Source organism: Bos grunniens, chromosome 12 (assembly GCF_055505025.1).
Source record: "Bos grunniens cultivar Pamir isolate PY7600 chromosome 12, Bosgru_T2T1.0, whole genome shotgun sequence".
Classification (NCBI taxonomy): domain Eukaryota; kingdom Metazoa; phylum Chordata; class Mammalia; order Artiodactyla; family Bovidae; genus Bos; species Bos grunniens.
Window position 1 is genome coordinate 31,468,303 of NC_141176.1, and position 16,451 is coordinate 31,484,753.

General features: G+C 43.9%; 1 protein-coding gene across 5 annotated transcripts in view; it reads right to left on the minus strand.

The window, feature by feature from the left end:
- Positions 1-16,451, minus strand: part of MTUS2 (microtubule associated scaffold protein 2) — a 394,983-nt gene that overhangs the window by 236,403 nt on the left and 142,129 nt on the right. For 3 of the 5 annotated variants that reach the window (XM_086328483.1, XM_086328486.1, XM_086328485.1), the window contains one exon: positions 5,428-5,625. In XM_086328483.1, coding sequence (XP_086184609.1) covers positions 5,428-5,625 — 198 coding nt within the window. Of the gene's footprint in view, positions 1-5,427; positions 5,626-16,451 lie in introns of those variants that run through there. The other 2 variants (XM_086328484.1, XR_015137592.1) reach the window with 2 other exon arrangements.

The window sequence follows — 16,451 nt, forward strand, 5'->3', positions numbered from 1 at the left end:
AACTTTTTCAGTTGTTATCTATGAGCAGATCACAGTCAGGCTTCCCTGGTGGCTCAGTGGTAAAGAACTTGCTTGCCAATGCAGGAGACACAAGTTCGGTCCCTGGGTCTGGGCAGATGCCCTGGGGAAGGAAATGACAAACCCTGCACTTCAGGAAGTTTTCTGGATGTACCAACAGTTCCTCCCAAAGTATCTCCTAAATCAAGCCCATCTCCACCTCTCCAAATACTGTCCAGTTTACAACCCCTCCAAGAAACTCCCAAATCACCTTTCTCAGAAATGAACCCTCCATGGGCTAAAATGAGAGAGCAGCACTGCCATATAAACACTTGCATGTGTAAAACAGGTGGGAAGCTGCTGCATAGCACAGCGAGCCCAGCCGGGTGCTCTGTGATGACCTAGAGGGGTGGGAGGGGGTGGCTGGGAGGGAGGCTCACGACGCTGGGGACACTTGTATAGCTCATTCATGTTGCACAGTTGGAGAAGACTCTTGAGAGTCCCTTGGACTGCAAGGAGATCCAACCTGTCCATCCTAAAAGAAATCAACCCTGAATATTCACTGGAAGCTGAAGCTGACACTCCAATACTTTGGCCACCTGATGCGAAGAGCTGACTCATTCGAAAAGACCCTGTTGCTGGGAAAGGCTGAAGGCAGGAGGAGAAGGGGAAGACAGAGGATGAGATGGTTGGACAGTATCACGGACTCAACGGACACGAGTTTGAGTGAACTCTGGGAGTTGGTGATGGACAGGGAGGCCTGGTGTGCTGCAGTCCATGGGGTCGCAAAGAGACACGACTGAGCAACTGAACTGAACTGAACAGCAGAAACCAATACAATACTGTAAAGCAATTATCATCCAATTTTTAAAAAGCATGTTATATGAGAAAACCTAATGGCTGAGACAAATGTTTTCAATGGATTAAACGGGGGCAAAAAAGATTACAAAGAGTACATATGACTCCAAAGTTGTGAAAGAAGAAATGTGTATATGCATATGAGAATAAACTAGAAAGATACACACTAAAAAAGAAAAAGAGAAATGAACCCTCCACCCCAACTCAGTTTTAAGGCTGCGAGCACAAATATCCACTGGTCATGATTATTTATCTCCATTTCAGTTTCTCTGTTCACGTCCAGTTCTACCCCTACTTTCCCAAACATTCTACTACTTCCCTGAACCAGAGACAGAAACAATAGAAAACCCTTCCGATTTCTGCTTTCTCTTTTCAAATTCTTTATTTCAGGATTTCTGGCCTCAGCTCGCCACAGAGAGAAAACATGAGCTATCACAGAAGAGAACAAGACAAGGAGAAATTGAAAAAGACAGCTGCAAATGTCACCTTCTTCATGATATTTTCTATTTCTTGAGCACCAATAGGTTAGATGCTATTCAGAATCCACAATGAGAGATGAACCTTCACATAAATTATCCTATCCTTGGGTGATATGATCTATTTTCATTAATGATTAATTCATGAAACTGTAAGTTTTCCCATCCGTCCCCCCTATACACACACATCCAAAGGTTTTAACTTTTTTAAACTGGTATTTTTATTTTTTTAATTTATTTTTAATTGGAAGATAAGTGCTTTATAATGTCATGTTGGTTTCTGTTGTACAATAACATGAATTAGCTATAAATGTATGTATATCCCCTCCCTCTTGAGCCTTCTCTCACCCACTCCCATCCCACCCCTCTAGGCCATCACAGAGCGCCAAGCTGAGCTCCCTATGCTATACAACAGCTTCCCACTAGCTATCTATTTAACACATAGTAATGTGTATATATCAGTGCTATTCTCTTAAAAAACACCTCCTTATCCACTGGGAAAATCAAGTCTACAAACCTAACTGCTGATAAATTTGACAACCCTGTATACTCTGGGCTACTACTAACACTAAATTCCACAGCCATTGTTTTTCTCAAAGCTTCTACTGCCTAAAGCATACTGAAGAGTCTTTTTCCTTTCTCTGATAGCTATTAAAAAAATGATGAGAAACATACTGGGTCAGACCTGCTGAAATACTATGATTTTAAGGTAAAATTTAACTTTTAAGTTAGAAGATTATTTTCTTCCTATTCACTTTCAATCTTTAAAAAAAAAAAAAACAGTGGGTCACGACCTAGTGGAATTTGAAGTTTTATCTGTGGTTCAAAACTGGCCAACCTCATCACCTTCCCATGATGCACCTATAGAGGAGGGGCGAGGGGGTCTCCCGTAGCACACTGAGGATAAAGGTCGCGTGTTAATCCAGAGAGACCAGGTTACTAGCAGAGGATTTCAGGGAGCCAGGCTGAACCTACAAGGAGCACCGCCTCACCATAGCAACCTCCACAAATCCAGTCATCACCCGGAACACACACGTGGGAAGGGGCGGGGCAGGGAGAGGTGGGCTGGGTCTAAGGGCCCTCTCATGCCAACTGGACTCTAAGATTTGCTTCCCTAATAGACAGAAAAGACTCCACATCATGGGTGTGTCTTTACCATATATGGCAGCTTTAAGAACTAACCAGAGGAAGAAGAACATGGTCCCAGGATGGGACCAGGTCATTCTCAGTCTGCTCAGCTATAAAATGAAGGGGTGGACAGGATGGTAAAATACCCTCAGATTCTAAGGACCAACAGATGATTTCTTTCCCTGTGTTGGCTCCACCTGCCAAAACTTTGTGGAGCAGGTCAGAAGACACAAACATCAGGGCACCTGCCTTGGGAAGCCTCTACCCTGGGGGGCTGAATGAATGGTGCTAAGTCTGAGCCCCGGGTAGAGGGCAGACTCCATGTGAGACCACAATCAGGGCTTCCAGGCCACCCCTTTACAGTTATCACTGCTTGCCCATCAGGACACAGAAAACCCACACAGAAGAGTTGCAAATAAGCCAAGGTAGCCCAGGAGACACTAGGAGATTCATAACAAAACACTTAAGTGTCCCCCATACAGCATTCACAGTCACATGGACAGTGTCAAGACTACTCACAGGCATGTGAGCATCTAAAATCATGAACTGCACATTTGCAAATAGCTTCCCATTATAATCATGTTTCAGATTTTGAGGGATCTCCTGCCTGTTGTGCAATCCCTTATTATAGCCATATTCCTAAAACAAACCCTAGGTGAATATAATGCCTAAAGAAAGGTACACAGGAAACAAAAAGGAGCCAACTCTGATATCATATTAGCTGTTTTCATGAGCTAAACTGGCAACATTTGCTCCTAGGAGTTAATCTAAGGACTTTCAGCTCTCCCAAGAGTTTTGTATTTTACTTAATCCTTGTCATCAGAGCATCAGAAGCAAAAGTTTTCCTGACATTAGATCTAGTAACAAGCAGAACCATAATATTAATAGCTAACAGTATTAAGACATAAATAAGTGTGAAGTTTTTCTGTGATTTACTCAAGGTCAAATTTATATACAGTTAGGCAGCAAATCGGAGAAGGCGATGGCACCCCAGTCCAGTGCTCTTGCCTGGAAAATCCCATGGACGGAGGAGCCTGGTGGGCTGCAGTTCATGGGGTCGCAAAGAGTTGGACTCACTTCACTCACTGAGCGACTTCACTTTCACTTTTCACTTTCATGCATTAGAGAAGGAAATGGCAACCCACTCCAGTGTTCTTGCCTGGAGAATCCCAGGGACAGGGGAGCCTGGTGGGCTGCCATCTATGGGGTCGCACAGAGTCGGACACAACTGAAGTGACTTAGCAGTAGCAGCAGGCAGCAAATAATTAAAAAAGCATTTCTAACACATTGTTTTTTAGAAATAGAAAACAGTCCTGAAGAGAGTAAATACTGCTTTTACAATGAAGTTTGTAAGCTAAGAGTTATTTTTTCTGGCACATAACGGCTCTCGTCTCCTTGGGTGTTCAGGGAGTCCCTGGCCAGCATCCTTTGATGCACAGGTGAGAAGAAATGCCCTAAGCACATCTGGAATTATTCCATTCACACCTGTCACCTCTCGTTTTGAAAAAGCGCCTGCTGTGGGGACAGGGCTCAATTTACCTTTAGGTTAATTTTTTTTAAGAAGTCAAAATCTTAACTCCTTCCTTGGAAAGAGACATACCATATGAGATTTTTTTTTTTAATCATTCATGCTCCATCTAAGAGAAAAATATGCCCCTGGGAATCTCTATTAAAAATGATGGCAGATCATTGCTCCTCTATTTCAAAACCTTTGGACTGTTAATATGCACATGCGTGCACACACACACCCCCCTAGAAATAAGACTCACACATTTACAAACAGTTCTCTAGTATATTTGTGTTAAGATTTTGATACATGTACCATACCGTGATGCAACCCCCGATCCCAGTGGGATTCCTAAAATGATTCCCAGGTGAAAGCAGGTCACCTTCAGGGAACCAAGTGAGCAAAGAACCTCTCAGAAATGCTTACAAACACATTAAGAGGAAGGAAAATATAACCCATTACTTTTAGGAATAATCAGGCAGGCCAAAATTTAGAACAAGTATACAAATGCTCCACCCAAGAAAGAACAGGGGAAAAAAACAAGCTTAGAGAAAGGAAACTGAACAAATAATACAAAATCAATCTCATTCTTAATCTCTCTTCCTCCTCTCTCTCTCTCTCTCCCTCACTATCTCTTATTCCAACTTGATTCAACTCATATAATCCTTCAAACAGCTCTCCGTAGGAAAGCTGCTAAGTAGTATGCAAATCATTACTACTTGACATCTGAGGTGTCACAGCTTCAGATCCAGTTGATGAGGCTAAAAAGCTGCTTGAGCCTTGATGGCTCGGGTGAACAGAGCATCCTCCAAGTCTTCTTTAGGGACAGGGGCTGCTGGGACCTGCTTGAAGGCTATGACTTCATACTTTCAAATTCAGCTTACAACACCAGTGTCAGGACCATCTCAGCTCACGGGGACCTTCCTTGGCACAGACTTAGAAGAAGCTTAGCTGGGCTTCCCTGCTTCTAGCATCCTTGAGTTGACTTTTAGAAACTGAGTGCTCCACCAACAGGAAGGCATAATGGATAATCACAAGTGACTAAGATGATTCTTTCCACTAATATTTCACATCTAATATGCTTCACAATAGCACAACAGGGTAATAATTTTTGGATTTTTCTGTGGCTTCTTACCTTGAATGCACGAGGCAAAGGGCTCCTGCAATCAGCCACTAGAAAGCAATAAGTCACTTTCTAGATTTAAGAGTAATTTAGAAGTCCTTTTCAGGCACATTTACTCCCCATATAACTTAGAAAATGGTAGTACCAAACAGGCTTTTTTTCCCCTACAGTAGATTATTTTTAAAGTCCCAAGCATGGTAGAGTAAGGTAGTCAACCCAAATTCTTACTTTATGCACACAGAAATTGCAATCCTGTGTACACGTGCTGATTCGCTTTCTGCTGGTCAAGCCTGTCTGGGAACGGCAGCGTCGCCCACCCACCCCTCCGCTCCACTTACGGTTGGCCAGCCGGCTGGGCTCGGGCTGGGTGCTGTCCGCCGACTGGGTGCTGGACACTGAGGACACGCTGGAGCTCCGGACAAAGCCAAAGGCCGCCAGCTTGGCTGCGGGGAGACGCGAGTAGCCAGGAGGACGAAGTCCAGATTTGGGTAGGTTGGATTTTGCAGCATTTGAACTGGAAGTTTTCTTTAAATCTGCTAAAATGAACCCAAACCAGAAAAAAAAAAAAAAACCCTCAGTTGACAGCAAGATAGAGAATGCACAAATTGTGAATACTAACCCAGCTCCAGCATAAACAAACCAAAAATTTACTCTTTTTAAAAAATTTATTTATTTATTTTGGGCTATGCTAGGTCTTCCATCCCTGGGTGGGGAAGAGCCCCTGGAGAAGGACATGGCAACCTACTCCAGTATTCTTGCCTGGAGAATCCCATGGACAGAGGAGCCTGGTGGGCTATATAGTCCATGGGGTCACAAAAGAGTTGGACACAACTTAGTGACTGAGAATGCATTCAAAACTTCAAAATTAGTTCCCAGTTATATGCAAAGCCGGCTAATGTTGAAATAATAAAGCATTATTATAAATCCATGATTTAAGCACCTTCTGTGTTTCAGCCAAGCTCCACACCTAGCCACTGCAAGGATCATCCCAATACTAGGAGAAGTCTCTCAACACCAGGTAGGACCAGAACATTATCAACACACAAATGCTCTTGAATGACACTTAAAGGGGGAAAGGGCCAAGCAGCCTGCTGTTTTGTATAATATTCCTAGTCAAGCCACTTAACTTTCACTGCAGCCATATTTACTGTGTTCAGACCCTTCATCAGTGTTCTTATGCTACAATTAACTCTTCATTATCGATTGAAAGCTCAATTGGGTTGCCTATTAATTTAAGAAATGGACCATTCGTTTAAAAAAAGAAAAGAAAATTCAAGGTGTAAAAATTTCAGTGAACAGTCTATATATAGAAAGCATCTTGGACATGAGTTTAAGAAAACTCCAGGAAAAGGTGAAGAACAGGAAAGCCTGGTGCGCTGCAGTCCATTGGGTCACAAAGAGTTTGACACATGACTGACAACAACAAGGTGTGGAAATACAGAGAGAACCAACAGACTCTAGGCTGGCCTATGGAGCCCCTTCCTCTGGCAACAGCTCCCCTGAGGGGGAGGCTGGGGTCATGCCTGTGCCCAGCGCAAGTGAGGTCTGTACAACTGTGGTTTCCTGACTTCTGCTTTTAGGAACAGGACTATGGGATTGGACTGGGGCCCTTCTGAGAGTGATCTTGGGTCACGTATCTTTGCCAGGACCTATGTGCATGTCTTGGAAAGGAGTTGGGACTGATGCTTGGCTCAGGGGAAAGGCTACCTTGTAATATAGGGGCCCACTGGGTAGTCATTCATGAAAAAGCAGCCATTCGGGTGAAAAAGAAGAAACAAGGCCAAGCGGTCTGTACTCCTAAGAGCAGACGGCTCAGCAGTACCTGCGCCACCTATGTGTCCGTCACACAGAAATCCTGATCCCCAGGTGCTGGTGGTTGCTTAGTTGCTCAGTTGTGTTGACTCTGTAACCCATGGACTGTAGCCCGCCAGGCTCCTCTGTCCATAGGATTCTCCAGGCAAGAATACTGGAGTGGGTTGCTGTGCCCTCTTCCAGGGGATCTTCCTGACCCAGAGATTAAACCCAAGTCTCCTGCATCTCCTGCACTGCAGGTGGAATCTTTAGAGCCAAACCACCAGGGAAGCCCAATCCTCAGGGTCATCAAAAAGAACACCCATGGCATCTCTGTGGACACCAAAGAGCTTAACTCAAACCCACCCAGGGTCCTGGCATCCCATAAAGCAACCACTGCCATAGGGAGGTCCCACCCCAGAGGATGTTGGTTTGAAGCTTTCTGGAAGAAACGTATCAATACAAGCAGAGCACAAGAACCTCCAGGAAAAAACAACAAAGGGAAAAAAGACTGAGGGTAGAGGAGAGGAGGGGGGAGAGAGAGAGCATTTGCATAAATCATAAGGGACAAAAAGTGGAAGCAACACAAAGGTCATTAACTGGGGAAGGCCAACACACGCAGCATTTCTCAGCCATAAAACGGACCAAGGCCCTGATATGGCTACAATATGGATGAATCGTGAAAACACTAAGGCAGGGGGCCCCAACCTCCGGAATCTAATTCTTGATGACCTGAAGTGGAGCTCACATCATAATAATATAATAATAGAAATAAAGTTGCACAAGAAATGTAACACACCTGAATTATCCCCAAACCATCCCCCCACCCCCCCCCAGTTCATAGAAAAACTGTCTTCCATGAATTCCATCCCTGCTGCCAAAAAGGCTGGGGACCGCTGCATCACAACAATGGAAGAAGCCAGGCAGAACAGGCCGCGTGCTGCAGGGCTCAATTATATGCAGTGTCCACGGGAGGCAAATCTAGAGAGACAGGAAGTAGGTTAATGGTTGCCAGGGGCTGGAGTTTGGGGAAAAGGGGAGGGTTTGATCAGGCACAGGGTTTCTATAAAAATGCTCTAAAATTGATGGTGGTTGTGGTTGCCCAATTCTGTGAATAGACTAAAAACCACTGAACTGCATCCTTTAAAAGGGTGACTCCTATCTAGCCTATGAATTATATATCAATGGAGCTGTTATATTAAAACAGAAGCTTTTTAAAGAATAAATAATTCTTGTGTTCAGTAACAGGCTTACACTGAGCTGCAGCAATGAATGTCACAAATTCTATCAGCATCTTCACTTTCAAAGGGCCATGGCAGATGGAGGACTTGGTCTGTCATTGTGAGTTCTCCACAAAAACCTCTTCTAACAGGCAGATGGAAGAGATGCTCTGTATGGCAGATCAAAGTCTCTTCCAAATGAATATGACCATAATGGGGAAATTAAATAATTCCAAAAATTAATTTAAGCACTTACAAAAAGACCTCTAGAATCAAATATTCAAATCCCATGCAAAGGAGCTTATGTGTGCTTACGTCTTTTATTTTCATGAAGGCTCTACATTCTGTCAAGATTTTGCCGCCCCCCCCCCCCGCCCCCGCCAAAGATACAAACTCCTGTGTGAACAACAAAAGAGATTTTGCTGCTATTAAGTGCTAAAAAGACGTGTCACTGTTTCAAAGTAATCCTGGTTTTCTTTTGAAAGATGAATCCTTTGAAGAACGCAAATCTTCACATTTAGAGGAAAAATGAAAAGTTGTTATTTGTTCTTACCTTTTCCCCTTTTGTATTGATTCTCCTTCAAATATGACTTTGGAATGCTAGAAATATCTCAATCAACTAGAATGAGATTATAGTGCTTTATGGCTCAATACTATATTGAGAACGGTCCATCCATTGTTGTCCCAGGTCTCTGACATCCCAGGTAGTAAAAAAACTTTAAGAATGTAAATGGATATCCATCCAATTCAACATGCGTTGACAGGCACCACCATGGCCAAGGCACTTTAGAAGGCACCATGGGAGACTCAGAAACAAAGCAGGGGTCCCCAAGAGGGGCTTACAACCTACTGGAGTAGAGACATTTGTTGATAAACAACCATGGTCTAGAATAAGGGGTCAAACAGGCCCAAACAGAGGCCAGACCGAGTGCAACGGGAAGCAAAGAGCGGAAGAAAGGCAAAATCTTCAAGTGGAATGACCCAGGGTGTTTATCCAAGGCCCATTTTCTCCTAATTTTGCTTCTGAAGTGGTTTTTTTTCTGGTATATTTATACACATAGAACAACACATTATATGAACCAAACTATCCTTTTTTAAAAACTTTTATTATAGTTCTTTCCAGTTGCTTTTAAAAACAGGTTTTTTTCTTTCACAGATATTTTGTAGAGAGGTGGTTCACTTTGTTTAAGTAGCTAAGAAAGAAATCCTCTCTCACTTTACTCTCAAATAAGAATAAACAGCAACTGCTTTTTCCTCCACCTTGGGAGATAATAAGCAAAAGCTTTTAATGTTAAACCTGCAACCATCCCACAGGAGACGAGAAAGACACAATTAAATAAAGAAAGGAAGTGGCAGGTTTCAGGATTGTACTAAAGATCTGGGTTTGATGGTAACATCAAGTGTATAATCTCAGGACAGACTCAAACTCTCTGAATCGGTTTCCTCATATAAAACATGAGGACAGGACTTCCCTGATGGTGTAGTGGGTAAGAATCCACTTGCTAATTCAGCATAGGGATTGCTCCCTGGTCCAGGAAGATCCCATGTGCCACAAAACAGCTAAGTCTGTGAGCCACAACTACTAAGCCAGAGCTCTAGAGCCCATGAGCTACAACCACTGAAGCCCCTGAGGTTACAGCCCATGCTCTGCAACAAGAGAAGCCACTGCAGTGAGAAGCCCGGACGCAGCAACTAGAGCGTATCCCCTGTTCACCGCAACTAGAGAAAAGTCTGCTCGCACAGCAAGGAAGAACCAGAGCAACCAAAGATAAATACATAAATTATAAAGGAAAAAAGAAAAATGAAGATAAAACCATCTACCCATTATAATGACAGAAACGAAACTGCATCTAAAAATGTATATCCTGGGGCTTCCCTGGTGCTCCAGTGGTTAAGACAGCTGCACTCCCAGGAAGGCCTTTGAGGAAGCTGTTGGTGAGGGTTCAAAGTGAGGGAACTGATGGAAAGTGAGTCCTTGTTAAGGGTGGCTGAAAGTTTAGCAACAATGTTACCTGCTGTGGCATGGAATGTAGAAATTGTATCTAAAAAATTCAGGACTCTGGCTAAGGAGATTTCCAGGCAGAGAGATGAAGATGCTACCCAGCTACTTACTATTCTGGTAAAAAAAAAGAACAGTGGAGAGACAAGCTAAAGATGTGAACATAAAGTAATGGTTAAACATTAAGAAGTTACGACACACTGAAAATTCAAAGCATCTCTAAATGATAAACAAGATCAAAATTAAGAAACGGCTTCTGGGCCAAGATGAGACCCAGGTCACTGTCAGAAGTACATGTCCAGTGATGAAGCAAAGAGATGACAATAAAACCCTTTGGTGAGACTTCAGGAAAATCTAAAGCAATGCCTGAAATTATTTTTAAGTTTAATGCTCACCTCATGACAGGTGTGTCTGTTCACAATCCAGGTCATTGGCATTATTTAATACCCAGGCTAGAAAGGGAACTAGTGAAAGTTGTTTTATTTTGGTTTGGTTTGGTTCATGTTTTTAGAGCTGCAAAGGGATGGATCTAAAGGTAAAGACAGAATACTGCTAACTGAGCAATAAGTAATCTGCAAAACCAAATAAACCTACATATGCAGTATGTCTTTAATTGAGGTCCAAATCTTGAGTTTTACTTTCTTATAGTACTCTAAAACACTGAGACCAAGCATTTTTGCACTATCAGGCTCCTCCGTCCATGGGATTTTCCAGGCAAGAGTGCTGGAGTGGATTGCCATTTCCTTCTCCAGGGGATCTTCCCGACCCAGGAATAGAACCCAGGTCTCCTGCATTGCCGGCAGACACTTTACCGTCTGAGCCACCAGGGCCATTCATTTTTGCATTATCAGAGTCTAACTAGGATCTGAGTATCTACATCCTCATTTCTGTTTAGATCTTGCTGCCTCACCTGAAGTGGCTGGATTTAATCCAGAGATTCACAAACATCCAGTGATGTATTTTCCACCGTAGAATTAAATCACCACTAGGGCTCAAGTGTTCTTGCCTGGAGGATCCCAGGGATGGGGGAGCCTGGTGGGCTGCCGTCTATGGGGTCGCACAGAGTCGGACACGAATGAAGCGACTTAGCAGCAGCAGCGGGGAGCGCTGACCTCTCTATACATAATTGGTGAGTGTATAAATTTCTCAAAGGCTTTGGGTAAGAAATGGGAATTGGAAAGTGGAGGGTTGGGTGCAGGCTTGAGAGAGTGCTGCAAACAGAAGGACATTGGAGGAAGGGACAAGTAATATAAATTCTACAAATGCCATACTTTTGATGGACAGATCGGCATACATTTAGAAGTTGTTTAAACAGAAATATCAAATACAGGCGACCTTGTATGGGGACACCTTACAGAAATGGCAGAGTCAGTCAATTATTTGTAAATGACTCTAAACCTACCAACACTTTTAAACTGCTGTGGGTATACGTGTGGATGGAGAAAGCCTTAGATTCTATTTATATCCGTGATTCTTGGGGAAACCATCAGCATCTCAAAGCTCACTGAAAGGAACAATATTTTTATGAGCAAATGCCCTTGAATCATCTGCTTTCTGATAACCGGCTGTCACACTGCAAAACAGAGGAAAAAAATCAAAGCCCTTGCGTTCTTGGCTACAGAAAAGACTCAGGAGATTATGATGATATAGCATCTCTACGGAATGCGTTTAACAGCACAGTTCTCAGAATTCTTCTGCAAGCCTGAGGAAACAGCCATCTCACACTACTGAATAGCACCCTACGAGGTGCTGGTGACTAGACTTACATGGAAAAGGAGACTTGCCAGGTCGCGGTGGTGGACAGAACGCAGGCAGTTTGTCCCTTTCTTACCAAAGATGCCTTAAAGTCAGAGTCATTCAATTTGAAGAAGTACAGTTCATAATAAGAGCTAACATTTATTGACTTCTTTCTCTTAAGCAATTTACATATTTAAACCTAGGACAAGAGAGAGAAAAGAGCTACTTACTGAGGCAGCTATTTCAACAATTTCTGGAACAGAAACAGAGGTCCCTGGCTGGCGGGCAGAGGAGACGTGCAGGCTGCAGCAGACAGAAGAGCCGTCCGTGCTGCAGTAGAGGGAGTGCGCGCTGACCTCCACCCAGACAGCCAGGGCCACAGAGCCTCGGATCCCGGGAAGGAGGGGGGAGAGGCTGAGACAGGGAGGGAGACAGGGGAAGAACCCCTGGCCTTCATCTGCCCATGCAGCACCCAGAACCAGGAATTTACCTTCCACCTGCCCACCAGGGCCAAGCCCCAGGGTGAGGGGAAACAGACTCCTACAGAGTGCGAACAAATGGACTCCAAGTTCATCCAAGTCAATAGCAAGTGTGACTGATCACAAAGACTTTAAGAAGTGCTTCCTGCACAACCCAAGCAACCAAAAAGTCAAGAGAAACAAAATCTGCCCCTGAGACTACAGAGAGAATTTAGGCAACAGGAGATGTCTTGAAAGAGGCACCCTTAGAGAAATTTGGGAAGATGTTGCAACAATAAAAGAAACAGAAATCTGCTATGAAAAGACGCAATCAGACATCAGGAAGATGTGCCAAAACAAGGCTTTCAAGAGAAGCATTAGAAAATAAAGCCCAGTGAGACTGTCTAAAATGAGGAAAAGCATGAAGAAAGAGAGAACACCTAAGAAAAACTATAGAGGCTTCTCTGGCAGTCCAGTGGTTGAGACTTGGCCTTCCAATGCAGGAGGTACGGGTTTGATCTCTGGTTGGGAAGTGGCTCAGATGGTAAAGCGTCTGCCTACAATGCAGGAGACCTGGGTTCAATCCCTGGGTCAGGAAGATCCTCTGGAGAAGGAAATGGCAACCCACTCCAGTCCTCCTGCCTGGAAAATCCCATGGACAGAGGAACGTGGTAGGCTACAGTCCATGGGGTTGCAAAGAGTCGGACACGACTGAACGACTTCACTCACCGGGAACTGGAAACAGTGACAGACTTTCTTTTTCTGGGCTCCAGAATCACTGCAGATGGTGACTTTAGCCGTGAAATGAAAAGATGCTTACTCATTGGAAGAAAAGTTATGACCAACCTAGACAGCATATTTAAAAACAGAAACATTACTTTGCCAACAAAGGTCCATCTAGTCAAGGCTATGGTTTTTCTAGTAGTCATGTATGGATGTGAGAGCTGGACTATAAAGAAAGCTGAGCACCAAAGAACTGATGCTTTTGAACTGTGGTGTTGGAGAAGACTCTTGAGAGTCCCTTGCACAGCAAGGAGATCCAACCAGTCCATCCTAAAGGAAATCAACCCTGAATATTCATTGGAAGGACTGATGCTGAAGCTGAAACTCCAATACTTTGGCCACCTGATGCAAAGAGCTGACTCATTTGAAAAGACCCTGATGCTGGGAAAGATTGAAGGCAGGAGGAGAAGGGGACGACAGAGGATGAGATGGTTGGATGGCATCACTGACTCGATGGACGTGAGTTTGAGTAAACTCCAGGAGTTGGTGATGGACAGGGAGGCCTGGCGTGCTGCAGTTCATGGGGTCGCAGAGTCGGACACAACTGAGCAACTGAACTGAACTGCCTGGGAAGTTAAGATCCCACATGTCTCTCAGCCAAAAAAAAAAAAAATCAAAACATGGTAACAAATTCAATAAAGATTTCAAAAATGGTCCACATGAAAACAAATCTTAATTTTTTTTTTTAAATGAAAGAAAAACTAGACATAAGTCACCACTTTGGGAGGTCCAAATACCAAATAACAGAAATCCTAGGAAGACAGAGAAAACAGAGAAGTTGGACTGAATAAGAACACAAGATGATGAGATGACTGTCCAATGCTGAAGGGAAATAGAGTTTAGCAAGTCCTAGCAAGATAAATCAATTTACCCTCCCTTCCTTCCTCCACCTCTCTGAGTTCCTGTCTCTGTCTGCTGTACTTCTGTCTCTCCCTCTCTCTCTCATGTTCTCTCACACTCTGTACGACACACAGTGTGCACGCACGCACACACATACACACACACAGGGAATTTTTAAAACACCAAGGATAAGAGATGATTCTAAAGCTTTTGGAGAGAAATAAAAGCAGGTCTCCTACCCCAACCCCCCAAAAAATTCTCAGATAGGCACCACGTTTCTTTTGAGCAACACTAGGAAGTCTGCATGTTTTGAAAGAAACTCATTTTCAACCCAGAAAATGTTATTTGATCTAGTGAATGCACACTAAAGATAGTTTCAGAAAGGCAAAATCTCAGCGAGTTTGCTTTCCTTGAACTCTCTCTGGAAATTACCAAGGATGTACTCCAGCAAAACAAACAAGGAAACAACACATCCTTCCCAGGAGAAAGAGGAAGGGAAGTTACATAAGAATAACATCAAATCCTTCACTCCTTCATACCACACTATACCCGAAAAACTTTCCTGCCCCCCAACTTAGAGTTAGATCCCCTCCTCTGTTCTCCTGGGCCCAGAAGACTTTGTGGTCGCAGCACTAATCAACTGCATCCTAACTGCCTGTGGATCTCATCTGTCTTGTTCACGGTTGTATCCTAAGGGCCTAAAACAACTTGACAAACAGTAGGTGCTCAATATTGATTATGTATACTCACAGTGTTTGTCCAAATAAGTAGAATAGTTGTTAAGCCTGTGACCCACCCCAGAGCCACTGAAGCTATCTCTGGGTCCTGGCTGAGGAAATTTGCCCTTGTACTAATTCCTGCAGGGCATTATTAGGCATGCTCAGTCGCAACAAAAGTAAACCAAAGTTGGGATGGCCAAACGCACAGTAAAAACACAGCCACTCCCAAAGTCCATTTCAGCAGTACGTAGTACCAGTGATACTGAGAGATAAACTGTTAATAGTACAAGTGGCAAAACAAACTGAATGTTCTTCGGAAGCCTCCAAGATATGTCCCAAGGTCATCCGGTGTCATTAAGACTCCAAAGGAACCACAGTTACGCCACATGCTCCTTGACCACGTGTGCACGTGTCCGTGCTGAGTCATATCCGACTCTTTGTGACCTCAGGGACTGTAGCCCACCAGTCTCCTCTGTTCATGGGATTCTCCAGGCAGGAATACTGGAGTGGGTTGCCATTTCCTTCTTCATCTCTTTGACCATCTCAGCAATCTCACTGTTGGTTTATCTTTACAGGGATGTTTTCCCATTGGATTTAAATTTTTCTTGGTAGATGCTATGTAGTTCTCATGAAATTAAGTAAAACCATGATAAAAATGGTGATTGCAGCCATGAAATTAAAAGACGCTTACTCCTTGGAAGTAAACCTAGAGAGCATATTAAAGAGCAGAGACACTACTTTGCCAACAAAGGTCCGTCTAGTCAAGGCTATGGTTTTTCCTGTGGTCATGTATGGATGTGAGAGTTGGACTGTGAAGAAGGCTGAGCGCCCAAGAATTGATGCTTTTGAACTGTGGTGTTGGAGAAGACTCTTGAGAGTCCCTTGGACTGCAAGGAGATCCAACCAGTCCATTCTAAAGGAAATTAGTGCTGAATATTCATTGGAAGGACTGTTGTTGAAGCTGAAACTCCAATACTTTGGCCACCTCATGTGAAGAGTTGACTCATTGGAAAAGACTCTGATGCTGGGAGGGATTGGGGGCAGGAGGAGAAGGGGACGACAGAGGATGAGACGGCTGGATGGCATCACTGACTCGATGGACATGAGTTTGGGTGAACTCCGGGAGTTGGTGATGGACAGGGAGGCCTGGCGTGCTGCAATTCATGGGGTCACAAAGAGTAGGACATGACTGAGTGACTGAACTGAACTGATGATAAAAATAATGATACGGCACTTAAATGATGCCAATAAACTATTTTCATTCTATTTTTTATTTGGCAGGGGGGAGGCTTCCCAGGTGACTTGGTGGTAAAGAATTTGCCTGCCAATTCAGGAGACATGGGTTTGACCCCTGGGTTGGGAAGATCCCCTGGGTCACAGTCTGAACAACAAAACAAAACACAACCCCCCTTCCCTGGCAGCGAGCACCACGCTCTCTTCTTCACTGGGGCGTTTTTAGAAACAGGAGTCTATTCTCATTGCCTCCATTCCCTCACTTTTCATTCACTTCTCAACTCACTAATATGTGACTTCCGCCCCCACATTCTACTAAAATTGCTCATTCAAAACTAGGTCACCAACTGCTTCCTAATTTCCCATCCCAACCACCTCTTTGCATTTTTACTTGTCCTGTCTCCTGTGAGACAGATTTGACCATTTTTCTGCCTTGGATGCTCCCTCTTCATTAGACTAAAACACTGCATTTTCCCCCTTGTCCCCCACCAGCCACCCACCCTGAGGTGGGTGTCCTGCCTTTTGCAGGCTTCTTCCTTCAGTTACCCCTCAGATGCGGGCACACGGTCCCTTTGTGACCTT